Below are 17,136 nucleotides of genomic sequence, written 5' to 3'. Positions count from 1 at the left end.
ATGACCCCAGCAAGCAAAGCCTTCAAGCAGCGAGAAGCAAGGCGGATCAGGCAGTGAGGACCTGGGCTCTCTGTCACAGGCCCCACTGCCCATCTGGAAGTCCCCATCTGCCCAATGTCTGAGCGTCCACATGGGCGTGTCCGCATCCTTGGGCAACAGGGTATGTCTCCAATCATCTGCCTGTGTCTGTCCCCTCCAGTGTTTTGAAAGTTATTCATTTAACAATCTAGGGACTTCCTTGGTGATCCGCTGACTAAGACTCCACTCTACCAATGCAGAGGGCCTGGGTTTGATCCCTGGTCAGGGAATTAGACCCCATATGCAGCCATTAAAGATCCTGTGTGCCACAACTAAGACCCAGTACAGCCAAATTAGGAAGGAAAAAAAAAAGAATCTGACTTGCAATTCAGGGGACATGGGTTCGATCCCTGGCCAGGAACTAAGACCCGACATCCCACGGAGCAGTTGTGCCATGACTAGAAAGTTTGTGTGCCACAGCCAAAGATCCCACGTGATGCAACTAAGATCCAACACTGCCAAATAAATAAAGTATTTAAAACAATCTAATAAAAGTCTATCAAATACCTTCTGTGGGCACGTCCGGTTCCTCAGGTCTGGGTTGATTCGTCTGCATAGATTTGCATCAGTCCATACCGGGTGTGTCTGTTTTTCTGCATCCCATGAGTAACTGCCTCTCTGGGAGGCTCTGTCTCCCTGTCAGTTTGTCAGGTCTTTGATTCACTCATTCCTACATCATCACAAACATCCCCTGAGACCCCTGAGGAATTCACAGCCTGATGAAGGAGAAGGACGTTAGCCTAACCCAGAGTGACCAAGGCTGGGAGAGAGGGAGGTGCTTGAGGCCGAGGGTGGAGGGATGATTGTTGGGGCAGGGGTGCAGGTCAGGGAAGGCTTCAGGGAGGAGGTGACGTTTGCTTCTCTGGGTCTGGAGGCATGGTCCCCTACAGGTGCCATGTATCAGGGTAAAGGAAGAGAAGTTGGAGGCCACGTGTGCCCACCTCAGACTAGGGCTAGGGGAGTGGGGTAGACAGCCCCCCAAACACAAATCCCCCAAAATTAAGGGTTACAAGGCCCCAGCCCCTCCTCTCTCAGACCCAGGAGTCAAGGCCCCAGTCCCTCCTCCCTCAGACCCAGTGTCCAGGCCCCCATCATGATTATCTAGGAGGAGACTAACCTAAGCAGGGGAGGGCGGGGGTGGAAGAATGCCAACCTGCCTGGGTAGCCAGGATGCCTGAGGCTTGGCTTGGAGAACCAGCCAGGCAGACGTCAGAGCAGGAGGAGCTGTCCTCCGTGTCTCCACTCAGGTCCACAACATGGCAGTGGGAGTTGCCAGAGCCATCCTGCTGGGCCTTTTTGGGCCTGTCCTCTGCCTGACCGATGTCCAGACTTCTGAGTCCAGTGGTAAGAAGGGCAGTTGGGTGGGTGGAAGCAGGACTTTTCTGGGTCTGAGGGAGCAGAGAGAGTGGGGGCCAGATTCCAAGGACTCAGGGAAAAGTGAACTGGAGGCCCTGACTCCTGGTCTGAGGGAGGAGGGGCTGAGGGCCTGGACCCCTGGGTCTGAGGGAAGAGGGGCTGGGGGCCTGGACCCCTGGGTCTGGGGGAGAAGAGGTTGGGGGCCTGGACCCCTGGGTCTGAGGGAGGATGGGCTGGGGGCCTAGATCCTGGGTCTGGGGGAGGAGGGGCTGGGGGTCTGGACCCCTGGGTCTGGGGGAGGAGGGGTGAGGTCTGGATCCTGGGTCTGGGGGAGGAAGGGCTTGGGGCCTGGACCCCTGGGTCTGAGGGAGGAGGGGCTGGGGGCCTAGAGCCTAGGTCTGGGGGAGGAGGGGCTGGGGGCCTGGATCCTGGGTCTAGGGGAGGAGGGGCTTGGGGCCTGGACCCCTGGGTCTGAGGGAGGAGGGGCTGGGGGCCTGGACCCCTGGGTCTGGGGGAGGAGGGGCTGGGGGCCTGGACCCTTGGGTCTGGGGGAGGAGGGGCTGGGAGCCTGGATCCTGGGTCTGGGGGAGGAGGGGCTGGGGGCCTGGACCCCTGGGTCTTGGTCAGGGAGACTGTGTCCTCTCCCTTCTCTTCCCCTCCTCTGGTCTTCCCATATCACTCACTTGCTCCACTCTCTCTGGTTCACTACTCCAGCCTTTCTCATCCTCTTTGCCCATGTCCCCATTCATTCAAAGGTACTTCTGGGGAGGCATGGGGGATCTTTGTAGAACTGGCAGGAAATCCTGACTCAGGCAACCTCTTCCCCTACAGGGACACAGTCATATCAGGATTGAAGTGGCTACAAACTTGAGATATTTGAGAGATGGGAGGGAGGCTATGCCTGCACACAACTTTGTGTGTGTGTGTGTGTGTGTGTGCTCAGCCACAGAAAGAAGAGAGTTCTATTTCTGTGTGTGTCCATGGGTCAGCATGTGCTGTGGGTCTCTGTGCTTGTGTGTGTGTATCTACAGCAGGTTTTCGTGTCTGGGTATTTGAACAAATATTTTCATGGGTCTGTTCATCTCTGATCCTCACTTGTTTTTGTAAAAGAGATGTGAGTATAATTTTGCATCTCTGCTTCTCTTTGTGCATCTCTGTGCCAGGTAGGCCTGTATTTCTCTCTGTGTATGTGTGTTTGGGTATTATGTTGCATGTCTGTCTCTCTGTGTATCTCTTGTGTGTCTCTATAAATCTTGTATCTGAATGATTTTAAGTTGTCTGATTTTGTAGGTCTCTTTTTTTTATGTATCTCTATCTTCACCTAATTGTAGGCTCTGATTTTATTTGTGATTCTTGGGTCTGTATTTCTCTCTCTCTGGGTATGAGTTCCTGTGTTCCTGGGTCTGTGTGTTGTGACTGTCTCTCTATCCACACATATTTCTGTCTGAGAGTCTGAATTTTGTGTGTATAAGATACCTTGGTTTAGAGAGTTTCTGTTGGAGGGTCTGGGTGGTACTTGTTTTGTGTGTGAATGTAGAACTCTACATGAACGCATACAGGGTCCTCTGTGTATATTTCTGATTGGCATGAACTTGTGTCAATTTCGTTATTTTGTATTTACGTCAGTGTGTCAGTGTTCTGTCCAGGTACTGCAGGGACTGGCTGTGCGTGTGTGTTTGTAGCATGAGATTGCACACCCCGCTGCTTGTACTAGAGTGTTTGTTTTCCATCAGCAGCCTTTTAGTGCTACTGGATGTTGTGCATTTTGGGGGGAGAGGGGAAAGCAGAGTAGGAGTGAATTGCTTCCTCCTTTATCAAAATCTTAAAGGGCTTCCTGAAAGAGGGTGGAAATTTGAAACAGTCTGGGGGAAAAAACTGGACTGGCAGGTGCAGAGGCCAATACCCTTGCCAACAGTCAGGCACAGTCATGAGCAGCCACACCAGCAGACCCTGCTTCTCTCAAGGCAACAAGGCCTGTCACCTCTCAGAGCAGAAGGGCCTGGCTGTCATCTTTAGGACGGAGCCCCAGGTGCCTGGCCCAGGCTCATCGCGGGCCTGTTCCTCTCACCGCACCCCTGCTCTCCCCAGGGTCCCAGGCCCGGCAGTGCTACAGCTTCCAACACATCTACTTCGGGCCCTTTGACCTCAGTAATGTGAACTTCAGCAATGTCTCCTGTCCGCAGGGATGCTCTGAGGCTGTCTTGTCCCTGAACACTGGTGAGGAGCAGGAAACGCAGAATAAGAAAGGGGCGGGGGACGGGGCACGGGGACGGGGGTGAACATCAGCCAGGTGGGGGTGGGAAAGGGGGGACGGAGTAGGAGACAAAGGATGCGGAGGAGCTGGGTAGAAGAGGAGAGGAAAGGCGGCGGCAGAGATGCGGAGGTGGAGGGAGGAGGAAGCCGGAGAGAAAGAGGGGATGAAGGGGTGGGAGGTGGAAGGAGGCGACGTGTGGAAGAGCCAGGAAGGGGCGACGGAAGGGCAGACCCGGGAGAGAGAAAAGGAGGAGAAAAGGGCTGGTGGTGTGGGGCGGGGGGGCGCGGCGGGGAGGGATGTAGGGACAGCGGAGAGGGAAGCGAGGGAGGAAGAGAAGGGCAGGGCAGCAGGGAGAAGAGAAGCCAGGCTGAGAGGAGAGTGGAGGAGGAGAGGAGACAGGAGGGGGAGACTTGAGACGAGAGGGAGAGGAATGGGTGTGGGAGAGGAGGGCGGGCTGGAGAAGAGGCAGCGCCCCAGACTCCATCCCCTCGCCCCCAGGGTACCGCTCCTCAGTGACCTTGGTACAGAAGGGCTGCTGGGGAGGCCCGCTTACGGGCCAGATGCTGTCGAATGACAAGTCGCTGCCGCCTGACTACTCGGTGGTGCGCCGCTGTGCCACCGACCTGTGCAACACGAACCTCCAGAGCCACGACTCCCTCCCCAATCTGAGCCCAGGTATAAGAGAGGGCGGGGCTGGGCGTGGGGCGGGACGGGCCCCCGGCGTGCGGGGGCGTGGCCTCCGCCGGGCTCCTCCTCCCAGCGCGCTGGCAGTCCAGCCTTCCAGGCGCGCAAGGTGGGCGCCGTGGCGCAGTGCGCACGCCCCACGCCCGGACGGCGGAGGGTGACCTGAGTGTGCCTCCACGCTCTCTTGGCAGCGCCCAACCCGCCGACGCTCAGCGGCACCGAATGTTACGCCTGCGTGGGGATCCACCCAGAGGACTGCACTCCGGAGAAGTCCCGGCGGGTCCAGTGTCACCAGGACCAGAGCGTCTGCTTCCAGGGCAATGGACGAATGACCCTTGGTGAGGGGCTGGGAGGGCCTGGGCAAGGGGCGTGGAGGCAGGGCAGGACTGACAGACACGGCCCTGATCTGCGGGAGGAGGCGTGGCCCTGGTCTGGGGAGGAGGCGTGGCCCTGGCCTGGGGGAGGAGGCGTGGCCCTGGCCTGAGGGAGGAGGCGTGGCCCTGGTCTGGGGAGGAGGCCTGGCCCTGATCTGAGGGAGGAGGCGTGGTCCTGATCTAAAGAAGGAGGCATGGCTCTGGTCTGAGGGGACTGGAAGGAAGTCCGAGGACCCAGTCGTGGCCTTGGCCTCTGAGGTGAAGGTTCAGCTGTGGCTGCCTCCTTCGGTCCTGACCCCTCCTCACCACCCCCCTCCCAGGCAATTTCTCAGCCGCTGTGTACGTCCGAACCTGCCAACGGCCCTCCTGCACCATCAAGGGCACCACCAGCCCCTGGACAGACATCGACTTGCAGGGCTCCTGCTGTGAGGGGGACCTCTGCAACAGGGACTCCCTGACCCAGCCCTTCACCAGCGCCTCGGACACCGCCGCTCCCCGGGCGCCCCATGTCACGGGCCTGCTCCTCATGGTCTCCCTGCTGGGTGGCGCTCTGGGAGGACCCCTTGGGCTCTCCTCATAGTCAGTCCCTCCAGCTTCTTCCTGAGTGGGATGCTGGGGGCAGGGCACACATAACCTCTTCTCATTGCTTCATTTCCTGGAATGTGGAAAATCAGAGTTACACACCTGTCTCTCTCTCCCTCCCTCCCTCCTGCTTCCCTACTGATGCCTAGCAGGCCTGGTCAGCAGGCCTGGAAGAAACTGGGCAAGGTCCCCAGCACCCCAGGGTGGGGAGCAATGGCCACATCCCACATAAAGAGCAAACCTGATCCCATGCTGAGCACCAAACAGGCCCAGCCTCCCCACAGCCCATTTCCTGTTGTGGGTTTCCTGGTCTGAGGCTCTCCCAGAACCTAACCAGCTCCAGCAGGGAGCTACAATGATGTCTTTATTAATACCATCATGGGAGACTTGAAAGGCAGTATAACCAGTATATCCTAGACATTAGGAGCCCAGACCCTGAAGCCAGGCTGCATGGATTCAAATCCCGCCTCTACCATTTAGCCTGTGGGTGACCTTGGGTGGTTACTTAACCTCGCTGAGACTATGTTTCCTCACCTGTTGGGCAGAGGTGAAAATAAAACCTACGATAATGACAAGATCTACTTCACAGTGGTCGTGGTCAGAATTTAACAAGATGAACATGGAGTACCAAGGACAAAACTGCCACCCATTGTCATGGTCCTCATGTCACAGACGAGCAGATGTGATGCTTGCAAAGGCACCTGATTGACCTCATGTATCTCAGGAGTGGGGAGCGTGACTCCAAGCCCTGTGAACCACTAGGCAACTCTGCCTCACAAACACATGAATGTTGACTGACTTGATAGAAAAACACTTGAGACCCCGCAATCCCACTATTGGGCATATACCCCGAGGAAACCATAACTGAAAAAGATCTGTACCCCAGTGTTCCCTGCAGCGTATTTACAGTAGCCAAGATGTGGAAGCAACCTAAATGTTCATTACAGATGAATGGATAAAGACGGTATTGCACATCTTTATCACTCATTCATAAAAAGGAACAAAACCGGGTCATTTGTAGTGATGTGGATTTGGGCTTCCCAGATGGCCAGTGGTAAAGAACCAGCCTGCCAATTCAGGAGACTTAAGACACACAGGTTTGATCCCTGCATAGGGAAGATCCCCTGGAGGAGGGCTTGGCAACCCACTCTGGTATTCTTGCCTGGAGAATCCCATGGATGGAGGAGCCTGGCAGGCTGTGGCTCTTAGGGTCTCAAAAAGTCAGACACAACTGAAGCGACTTAGCATGAATGAACCTAGAGTCTGTCATTCAGAGTGAAGTAAATCAGAAAGAGAAAAAAAATCATATATTAACACATATATATGGAATGTAGAAAAATGGTACTGATGAACCTGTTTGCAGGGCAGGAATAGAGGCAAAGATGTAGAGAATGGCTTGTGGACTCAGGGCAGGGAAGGGGAGGGTGGGACGAATTGAGAGAGTGGCATTAAGTAGTGTCCATGTGTAAAACAGATAGCTACTGGGAAGCTACTGTATAGTACAGGGAATTCAGCTTGGTGCTCTGTGACTTAGAGGGGTGGGGTGGGAGATGAGGTGGGAAGGAGGCTCCAGAGGGAAGGGATATACGTACACATGTGGCTGATTCACTTTGTTAAACAGCAGAAACCAACACAACATTGTAAAGCAATTCTACTCCAATGAAAAAAATCAAAATTAAAAAAAAAAAACACAAAACACGTGAAGCAAAGCTGAACAAGGCAAAACTCTCTAACCTATGGGGATCAGGGAAGATATCCCGAAGGAAGTAAACCTTAGGCAAACTCTTAAAGGATAAAGCGTGCGAGCTCAGTCGTGTCTGACTCTGGGATCCCATGGACTGTAGCCTGCCAGGCTCCACTGTCCATGGGATTTCCCAGGCAAGAATACTGGAGTGGTTTCCATTTCCTTCCCCAGGGGTTCTTCCTGACCCAGGGATCCAACCTGCGTCTCCTGCATTGCAGGAGGATTCTTTAGCACTGAGCCACCTGGGAAGCCCAAAAGATAACGAGGAACTGGCAAAGAGAAGTAGGAGGAAGGGCATTCTAGGTGGAGGAGATAGCCTGGACAAAGATCTGGAGGTAGCAAGGGACTCAGCGTGTGTGGGACATTTACACAAGCTCGTGAACTTCAGAAATGGAACCCTCCAGCACATCTGTTTGCACACAGATTTTACAAAGTCCCTTCACATCATTTCCCCACAAACTGAATCCTCCCAGTGACCCAGTGAGGAAGCAAAAAGAAACCTCATGCCCATTTTGCAGAGAACTTGCCCAAGGCACAATGAGAGTAATTTTCAGAGTAAGCGAGAGTGTATCCTCATAGCTTCAACTTCACCCCAACAGGCAGCCTTATGGGGAGGAGGGCATCTCAGAAACACTCCTACACTCCTCTGAGGTCATGGGGAGAAGGGCTGTCAATGCCTGTACATCCTGACTTAGGCAGGGAAGCTGAATGTCATTATCTATTCATTCATCTTCTTTACTGAGCACATTCTGAGTGCCACCTGATGGGAATAGTGACTCACTGGGAAAGACCCCGATGCTGGGAAAGATTGAGGGCAGGAGGAGAAGGGGGTGGCAGAGGATGAGATGGCTGGATGGCGTCACCCACTCAATGGACATGAGTTTGAGCAAACTCTGGGAGACAGTGAAAGACAAGGAAGCCTGGTGTGCTGCAGTCCATGCAGTTGCAAAGTCGGATACGACTGAGCGACTGAACTGAACTGAACTGTGTGCCAGGCACCATTCTCACTGCTGGACATACAGCAGTGAGGAAAACAGGCAAACATCCCTACCTTCAAGGTAATGACTTTTCTCGTGCGGGGTGCAGAATTGGAATTTTATTACAAATGTGGTTTAAATCTGGGCTGGTCAGTTTGACGTGGACTTGTCTAGATTAGGCTACAGTACCAGTCAGTCATTCAAATGCTAATCTCAGTGCTGCCTGGGAGGTATTTTTTAGATGTGATTAAAGTCTGTGATCAGTTGACTTTAAATTCAGTAGATTACCCTAAGATCATCTGGCTGGGCCTGATTCAATCAGTTCAAAGGCATCAAAAGCAGAGGTAAGGCTTCCCTGCAAAAGAAATCTACCTAGGTGAGACTTCCCTGGGGGCTCAGTGGTTCAGAATCCTCCTACCAATGCAATCCCTGGTCCAGGAAGATCCCACATGTGGTGAAGCAACTAAACCCATGCACTGCAACTTACTGAGCCCGTGCTCTGGAGCCCTCATCCCACAACTACTGAAGTCTTCATGCTTAAAGCCCATGCTCTGCAACAGGAGAAACCACTGCAATGAGAGGCCTGCACGCCAAAACTAGAGAGTAACCTCGACTGGCTGCAACTAGAGAAAGCCCATGCACAGCAACAAAGATTCAGCATGACCGAAAATAATAAATAAGTAAATGAAAATGTTTAAAAATTTTAAAAGCACACAAAGATTCTGGGGAGTGGTGGCATTCTCTCTATGTGTGTGGTGATTTCATGGGCATCCACAAATGTAATTTTTTTCAAAGAATTAATTTATTTTTATTGGAGGAAAATTACAATATTGTGATGGTTTTTGCCATACATCAACATGAATTGGCCACGGAGAAGGCAATGGCACCCCACTCCAGTACTCTTGCCCGGAAAATCCCATGGACGGAGGAGCCTGGTAGGCTGCAGTCCATGGGGTCACTAAGAGTCAGGCACGACTGAGCGACTTCACTTTCACTTTTCACTTTCACGCACTGGAGAAGGAAATGGCAACCCACTCCAGTGTTCTTGCCTGGAGAATCCCAGGGACGGTGGAGCCTGATGGGCTGCCGTCTACGGGGTCCCATAGAGTCGGACACGACTGAAATGACTTAGCAGCAGTAGCAGCAGCAGCATACATGTGTCCCCATCATCCTGAACCCTCTCCCACCTGCCCCATGAATGTAATTTGTCCAGTGTTCTTAGTCACTCAGTCGTGTCTGGCTCTTCCGACCCCATGGACTGTAGCCCGCCAGGCTTCTCTGTCTATGGGATTCTCCAGGCAAGAATACTGGAGTGGGTAGACATGCCCTCCTCCAGCGGATCTTCCCAACCCAGGGATCGAACCCAGGTCTCCAGCATTGCAGGCAGATTCTTTCTGTAAAGAATCTGAGTCACCAGGGAAGCCCAAGAATACTGGAATGGGTAGTCTATCCCTTCTCTAGGGGATCTTCCCAACCCAGGAATCAAACTGGGGTTGCCTGCATTGCAGATGGATTCTTTGCCAGATGAGCTACCAGGGAAGCTCCTATTTGTCCAATATATATCTCTATTTGTATCTACTTTATGCATGTGTGGTATACTGCATAAAAAAAATGCTAATGACAACAGTAAAGTCAGACCTAGAGCCCAAGACTCCCACATTGTGGCTCTTTAATCTTTGGTGACAGAGGTCAGGATACTGGCCATCTCTGGTGCATCAGTTGGAAGAGGGGACAGGAGAACCTCTTGAGATAACGGAGTTGCTCTATGACTTGCTTGAGGTGACAGTCACACATGTCTACACAGAGGTAGAACTGCATCAATCTGGACACTTAAGATGTGTGACCTTTCCAAAGTGTCAGCCATACCTCCACAAAAGGAAGCAAAATTAAAAGTATGACATATAATTGAATGATCTCATTCTGGGATTTGCATGAAAATAATATAGGACGTGAGGAAATGGGTGGAGGCACTGATGAAATGCAATTAAGCATGAGTTGGTATTTGTTAGATGGGTACGTGGAGGCTTATTATACTCTTCTGTTCACTTCTGTATGTTTGAAGTTTTCCATAATAATATACATGTCTCTGTGTGTGTATACATGAACAGATAGATGGACAGAACAACTCCCATTTGAGTCCAGTGACTCAGAACTCAGATGCCTGCCTCCTCTCAATGGTCTACATGGTCCAGTGTCTGGACCATCCCGCTCACATCGATCACCCTTCTCGTTTGAGTCCCTTGCCCTCCCCCGGTTAATGCAAATGGGAGCCTAGGTCAGCACCAAGGATAGATCCACACACTGGGTCTCAGAACCACAGACAGCAACTCAACTAATAAGTGGGACAAAGGACACGGCAATGAGGAAACGACATCCTTCCCACTTCCAGGAGGGTGTGGGACAGGGTGAGAGGGCAGAGTCAAAGGAGAGCCAATCAGTACTACTGAATAAGAGCAGTCCGTCAACCAATAGCCACTGAGCACCTCCTGTGCCCACCACTGTTCTAAACATTCGGGATGGCAAAATCCCTGTCCTGAACAACTTGAAAGAGAAGAAAACAGGGTCATTTAATAATCCTAAGGGCCATGATAAAGACATAGTAATGAGGTGTGATATAGAGTTATTTATGAGGCGGGAGAGAACCATTTCTAAGTTGTATTTTGTTTTCTGGTATTTTTGTGGCGGGGAGAGGCGCTGTGGAATCTTAGTTCCCTGACCATGCCACTTGCATTGGAGGCTTGGAGTCTTAATCACTGGACCACCTGGTAAGCCCCAAAGGGAAGTGGATCTTTTTTTTTTAGGTTGCACTGGACAGCACACTGAACTTCCCCCACCAGGAATCAAACCCACAGCCCTTGTGGTGGACGCACAGAATCTTAGCCACTGGACTACCAGGGAAGTCCAGGGACCATTTCTGAAGAAGTGGCCAAGGAAGAGACTATATTGAACAGAGAACTGGATGAAGTAAAGAAATGATCCAAGAGGGGACTGAAGATCAAAGCATTCAGGCAGAGAAAAGTAAGCACCAAGGTGTTGAGGCAGGAAACAGCATGGCATGTTTGAGGATCAGTAAGAAGGTCAATGTGGTGGAGCAAAGTAAGTGGAAGGGAAAGTGGCCATAGGGGTTTTTAGTAAGATAGACAAGATAGGAATAGACATACAGAGAGAAAAAGATAAAGAGAGATGGGAAAATAGGAATGACAAGCAGAGACTGAAACAGTAAAAGCAAGACCCAGAAGCAAAAAGAAATTAAGGACTTCCCTGGTGGTCCAGTGGTTAAGACTCTGCATTTCCAAGGCAGGGGGCACAGGATGGAACCTTGGTAGGGGAACTAAGATCCCACATGTTGCACAGTGTTGCCAAAAAATAAAAGTGAAAGTGAAGTAGCTCAGTCGTGTCTGACTCTTTGCAACCCCAGGGACTGTAGCCTACCAGGCTCTTCCCTCCATAGGATTCTCCAGGCAAGAGTGCTGGAGCGGGTTGCCATTTCCTTCTCCAGGGGATCTTCCTGACCCAGGGATCAAACCCAGGTCTCCTGCACTGCAGGCAGGTTCTTTAACCTCTGAGCCACCAGGGAAGCCCTAAAGCCCACTCCTAGTTCCCATACCGGGAGTGGAAAAATAAAAATAAATTTTAAAAAGAGAGAAATAAAATAACACCGCTATAATGTATAAAGTGCAGTTTCTATTATCTATTACATTACCTACTCTCATGTACATATTTATGGGCTTCCCTTGTGGCTCAGGTTCAGTCCCTGGGTTGGGAAGATCCCCTGGAGGAGGGCATGGCAATCCACTCCAAACAACGTATTTATTTTTAATTGGAGGATAATTGTTGTAGTGTTGGCTTCTGCCATACATCAACAGGAATCAGCCATAGGTATATGTATGTTCACTCCCTCTAGAAAGATGGTACTGACGAGCCTATCTGTGAATCTGCAGGGCGGCAATGAAGATGCAGACGTACTTGTGCACACCGCGGGGGAAAGGGGAGGGGGTGGAATGAATTGAGAGAGTAGCAAAATTTAGTGCCTTAAAGCAAAAAGTTACTTCTCATGATTCTGGGGGTTGACAAGGCAATCCTGCTGATTTCTCTGGAATTTACTCATGCAACTGCAACAGATGGGGCTGGGCTGGGGCTGCGGCCAGGGTGCTTTGTTCCTCCTCTGCATGGCCGCTTCATGTGACAAGCTTGGGCTTCCTTACAGCATGGAGTCTTAGAGTTCCAGCTTTTAGTTCTCTTCAGAACTGGACCTGGATCTGGCCCAGCATCGTTTCTGCTACATTTCAATGAGTTGAAGCGAGTCACAAGCCAGCAGATGGAAGGAAAAAGGACGCAGAGTCTACCTGTTGGAGGGAGACGCCACCTGCCAGCACAAAGGAGGAGGAATTACTGGAGCCAGCTTGGGAGACAAAGTGCCACAGGGGCTTAACATATGCCAGGCCCTGTGTGTGTGGTGTGTGTGTGTGTGTGTGTGTGTGTACTTAGTCACTCAGTTGTGTCTGACTCTTTGTGACCCCATGGACTATATAGCCTACCAGGCTCCTCTGTCCATATATTTCCCAGGCAAGAATACTGGAGTGGCTTGCCATTTCCTCCTCCAGGGGATCTTCCCAACCCAGGAATGGAACCTGCATCTATGTCTTCCACTGGTAGGCAAACTCTTTACCACTGAGCCATGGGGAGCTGCACCTAATCCTCAAGCAACCTTGCGACACAGGGTATAATCATCCTAATTTCACGGGTCTCATAGCACACAGCTAGGGACAGCAGAGCTAGACATGAACCTGGGCCTGTCTCTAAACAAGGCTGTATGTGTGTTACTCTGTTCCATCCAAAAAAGTCAGTAACAGTGGCCGTGTCAAGATTTAACCCAACTGACCCAAAGTCTCTAAACACCCAGATTGTGAGACTGATAGTTTAGTTGTTAAGTTGTGTCCGATTCTTTGCGAACTCTTTTGGACTCTAGCCTGCCAGGCTCCTCTGTCCATGGGATTTCCCAGGCAAGAATACTGGAGTGGGTTGCCACTTCCTTCTCCAGTGGATCTTTCTGACCCAGAGATCGAACCCTGGTCTGCTGCACTGCAGGCGGATTCTTTAAATATACATATATATGACTTAATAAAACAAATTGTTTTTAATTGGTAGGGAACACAGAAATACAAAGGACAGAATAAAAACAGAGAGGCATGCATTTGGAGACAAAGACCAGGAGACAGAAACTCAGAAGCAAGGCCAGTGAGTACAGAGAGAGAAAAGCAGATTCACAGAGACAAAGCAAAAGCAAGAGACAGATTGACAGAACCACAGGCTCTCCCTCTTTAGCCAGGAAGCTCCATGGGGCAGGGATTTTGCCTGTGTTGTTATTACTGTACCCCAAATGCTTACAGCAGTATCTGACACTCAGTAGGTATTCAATAGATGGATTGTTTAGTTGCTAAGTCGTGTCGCTAAGCCCACCAGGCTCCTCTGTCCATGGGATTTCCTAGGCAAGAGTGGAGTGGGTTGCCATTTCCTTCTCCAGGGGATCTTCCTGACCCAGGGATCGAAATCTCCTCTCCTGCATTGCAGGCAGGTTCTTTCCCTGGTGGCTCAGATCGTAAAGAATCTGCCTGCAATGCAGGAGACCCAGGTTCCATCCCTGGACGATCCTCTGGAGAAGGGCATGGCTACCCACTCCAGTATTCTTATCTGGAGAATTCCATGGATAGAAGAACCTGACAGCCCATGGGGTTACAAAGAGTCGGACACGACTGAGCAACTAACACTTTTTTTTTCCTTTACCGTCTGAGCCACCAGGGAAGCCTAACAGATGAACATTATACTGGAAATGAGTTTGGGTAAGCTCCAGGTGTTGGTGATGGACAGAGAGGCCTGGCGTGCTGTAGTCCATGGGGTCGCAAAGAATCGGACACGACTGAGCGACTGAACTCAACTGAGACTGGAGAAACAGAGAACATGCAGTTCCCCCAAAATACCGCCAGGTGGCAGGATCCCCAGGCCCTGACGCCTCCTGATGTGTAAATCCAAAAGACAGCGGTTGGAGGATTTGACGCCACAGGCCTCAGACTTTCAGCATGTCTTCCCCCCGGGCTGAGCCCCGCCTTTCCCTGCACGAGCCCTGGGCGACGAGTGACCTTTCCTTCTGAGACAACCTCTTCACCCGCTCCGCCACCCTGCCGAGTTAAACACCTCTTTGTCTTGGCCCCTTCCGGCTGGGCCCCAGGGCATGTGGGTCCTTTCCAGGCCCGGAGATGGAGCTGGGATGAAGGTGGGGCAGCTGGGAGGAAGCCAAGCGAAAGTCCTAAGGACTTGCAAATAAGTTCTAGTCTTCCCGGACCAGCGCTGCGGGATTGAGGCCCGCTCCGCCCTCAGACCCAGGGGTCCAGGCCCCAGCCCCTCCTCCCCCAGACCCAGGGGTCCAGGCCCCAGCCCCTCCTCCCCCAGACCCAGGGGTCTAGGCCCCAGCCCCTCCTCCCGAAGACCCAGGATCCAGACCCCTAGCCCCTCCTCCCTCAGACCCAGGATCCAGACCCCCAGCCCTTCCTCCCCCAGACCCAGGGGTCTAGGCCCCAGCCCCTCCTCCCTCAGACCCCGGGCCCAGACCCCCCAGCCCCTCCTCCCGAAGACCCAGGATCCAGACCCCCAGCCCCTCCTTCCCCAGACCCAGGGGTCTAGGCCCCAGCCCCTCCTCCCGAAGACCCAGGATCCAGACCCCCAGCCCCTCCTCCGGAAGACCCAGGATCCAGACCCCCAGCCCCTCCTTCCCCAGACCCAGGGGTCCAGGCCCCAGCCCCTCCTCCCCCAGACCCAGGGGTCCAGGCCCCAGCCCCTCCTCCCCTCAAAGTCCCAGGCCGCAGCCCCACCCCCTCCTCCGGGCAAAGACCTCCTCTGGAGCTCCCCCTCCCTCTCTCTTCAGAGACCCCTCTCCCCCTGCACTCCCCGCTCCAGGACTGAGAACAAGGCTGAGTCACAGGAAGCGCCGGGGCCCTGAGTCACCAACCCCCTCTCTGGGCTGCAGGGAGCTGGCTCTGGAGCCGCGTGTCCCACCAGCTGACCCCCACAGCCCAGAACTTCCCTGTGGAGGCAGGTGCCCTTCCCACTGAACCTCGCCGCCCACCCCGGCATCTCCCCCGCCTGCCTTCTCTCCGCCTTTCTCTTTTGGTTTTGGTCTCTTTGGAGGCAAAATTCCCCTCTGCTCCACCTTCCAAGTCTTTGGTTCTGACTCCTGTTTTCTCCTCACCTTTGGGTCTTCTGTCTCCATCGCTCTGAGTAAAAAGAAAATCCCCTCCCCCCACCTCCCACCTTCCCTCCCTCTGTTCCTTCTCTGTCTGTCTCTCTGCCTCCCTCTCCTCTGGCTACAGCATTCAAGCTCTCGTTATTGTCTCTCTTCCCTCAGGTGTTTCACAGTTGCCCGCACGGGCGCACGGAGGCAGTGCAGGGCCTGCAGCTAGGGGCCCCATCTGTGGCTACCGACCCTCTCAGGCAGCTGCAGGCTGGGTGTCTCTGGCCTTTGGCCCCTGACGCGAGGCGAAGGTGGAACGGGGAGGGGGAGGCAAGGCCGTCCCCAGCTGTGTCCCTGAACAGGAGAGGGAAACTGAGGCAGAGATGAGCTTAGAGAGGTCCAGAGACACAGAGCTCTAGAGACAGAGAGAGGATGAGACAGACAGCAAGACACAGAGACCCGGAGTGGGGGTGGGGATCCTCTGAGGTTCAGTGGTTAGGACTCTGCGCTCTCCCTGTTGAGGACCTGGGTTCAATCCCTGGTCGGGGAACTAATACCCCACAAGTCATGTGGCACAACCGAAAAAGAAAAAGAGACAGAGCCTGGAAGACAGAGACACAGACAGTGAGAACACTGAGGAGGGGCATGGACGCAGAAGGACGAGGACAGGGAGAGAGAGAAATAGAAAAGCAGAGGGGTCGTCGGGGATCACCTATATATGGAGTCTTAAAAAACCGGCACAAATAAACTTACAAAACAGATACAGAATCAGAGACACAGAAAACGAACTTATGGTCACCCAGGTAAAAGGAAAGTAAAGTTGCTCAGTCGCCTCCGACTCTTTGCGACCCCATGGACGGTAGCCTACCAGGCTCCTCCGTCCGTGGGATTTTCCAGGCAAGAATACTGGAGTGGGTTGCCATTTCCTTCTCCAGGGGATCTTCTCCAGCCAGGGATCGAACTCTGGTCTCCCGCATTGCAGGCAAAAGGAGGTGGGATAAATTGGGAATTGGGGATGAACCCACTACTGTATATAAAATAGAGAAACAAAAAGGACTTACTGTATAGCATAGGGAACTACATTCAATATCTTGTAATAACCTATCATGGAAAAGAATCTGAAAGAAAATGTATATTTACACACGCACACACATATATAAAACTGAATTACTTGCTGTACACCAGAATCATTGTAAGTCAACTATACTTCATAAAACTGTTAAAAAGCAGTGAGACAGAGATGCTGAGAGACACAGAGACACCAAGAGAAGCAGAGTGAGAGAGAGAAACGGAACCACACAAATGCACAGACTCAGAGGTACTCTGAGAGAGCGCGAGCCGGGAGAGACAGAGGGGCTTAGAACAGGGGAAAACAGAGACCGAGAAAGACAGCCGGAGACAGAGATAAAGAGGAACCCGGAGGCTTCCAGAGTGGGAGAGACAAGAGGAGTCAGGGGAGAGGCCCCGCGGAAGCCGAGAGGGAGGAGAGGAGAAATGGAGGGCTGCAGGTGGGCGGCGGGGGTAGCGGGCTGCAGTCTTGTGACCGCCCAGAGGCGGCAGCGTCTCCTCCGAGCCGGCACACGCGTGCGTCTCCATCAGCCTCCCGCCGCGTCTCAGCCTCTCATCCCGAGTGGGAATCACACGCGCGGCACGGGGCAGCGCCCCAGCCTAGGTTGTGTTTTTGTCACCGGGTGTGTCTGAGTTTGCGGTTTGGTGCCTCTGGGCGTGTCTGTGTGGGTTGTGTTGGTGTGACGCCAGGCATGTCTGTGTGTGTCTCATTGCTCGGTGGCTGGCGGGTCCATGTTCCTGCTTGACATATGACTCCGGGGAAGGGAGAAGGGTTAATGTCTTGGGTGTCCCTC

The 17,136-nt window shown here is 52.8% G+C and overlaps 1 protein-coding gene across 1 annotated transcript; it reads left to right on the top strand.

Annotated features, from left to right (window-relative positions):
• The first annotated feature begins 1,223 nt into the window (after positions 1-1,223).
• On the top strand, positions 1,224-5,326 carry LYPD5 (LY6/PLAUR domain containing 5). Its single transcript, XM_052655955.1, is given in 5 exon segments — positions 1,224-1,422; positions 3,523-3,651; positions 4,187-4,363; positions 4,564-4,710; positions 5,067-5,326. Coding segments are annotated over 5 exon segments (912 nt in total).
• Positions 5,327-17,136: the final 11,810 nt, after the last annotated feature.

The sequence above is a fragment of the Budorcas taxicolor genome, chromosome 18 (genome assembly GCF_023091745.1).
Source record: "Budorcas taxicolor isolate Tak-1 chromosome 18, Takin1.1, whole genome shotgun sequence".
Classification (NCBI taxonomy): domain Eukaryota; kingdom Metazoa; phylum Chordata; class Mammalia; order Artiodactyla; family Bovidae; genus Budorcas; species Budorcas taxicolor.
This window is presented reverse-complemented; position numbering and strand designations above follow the sequence as displayed.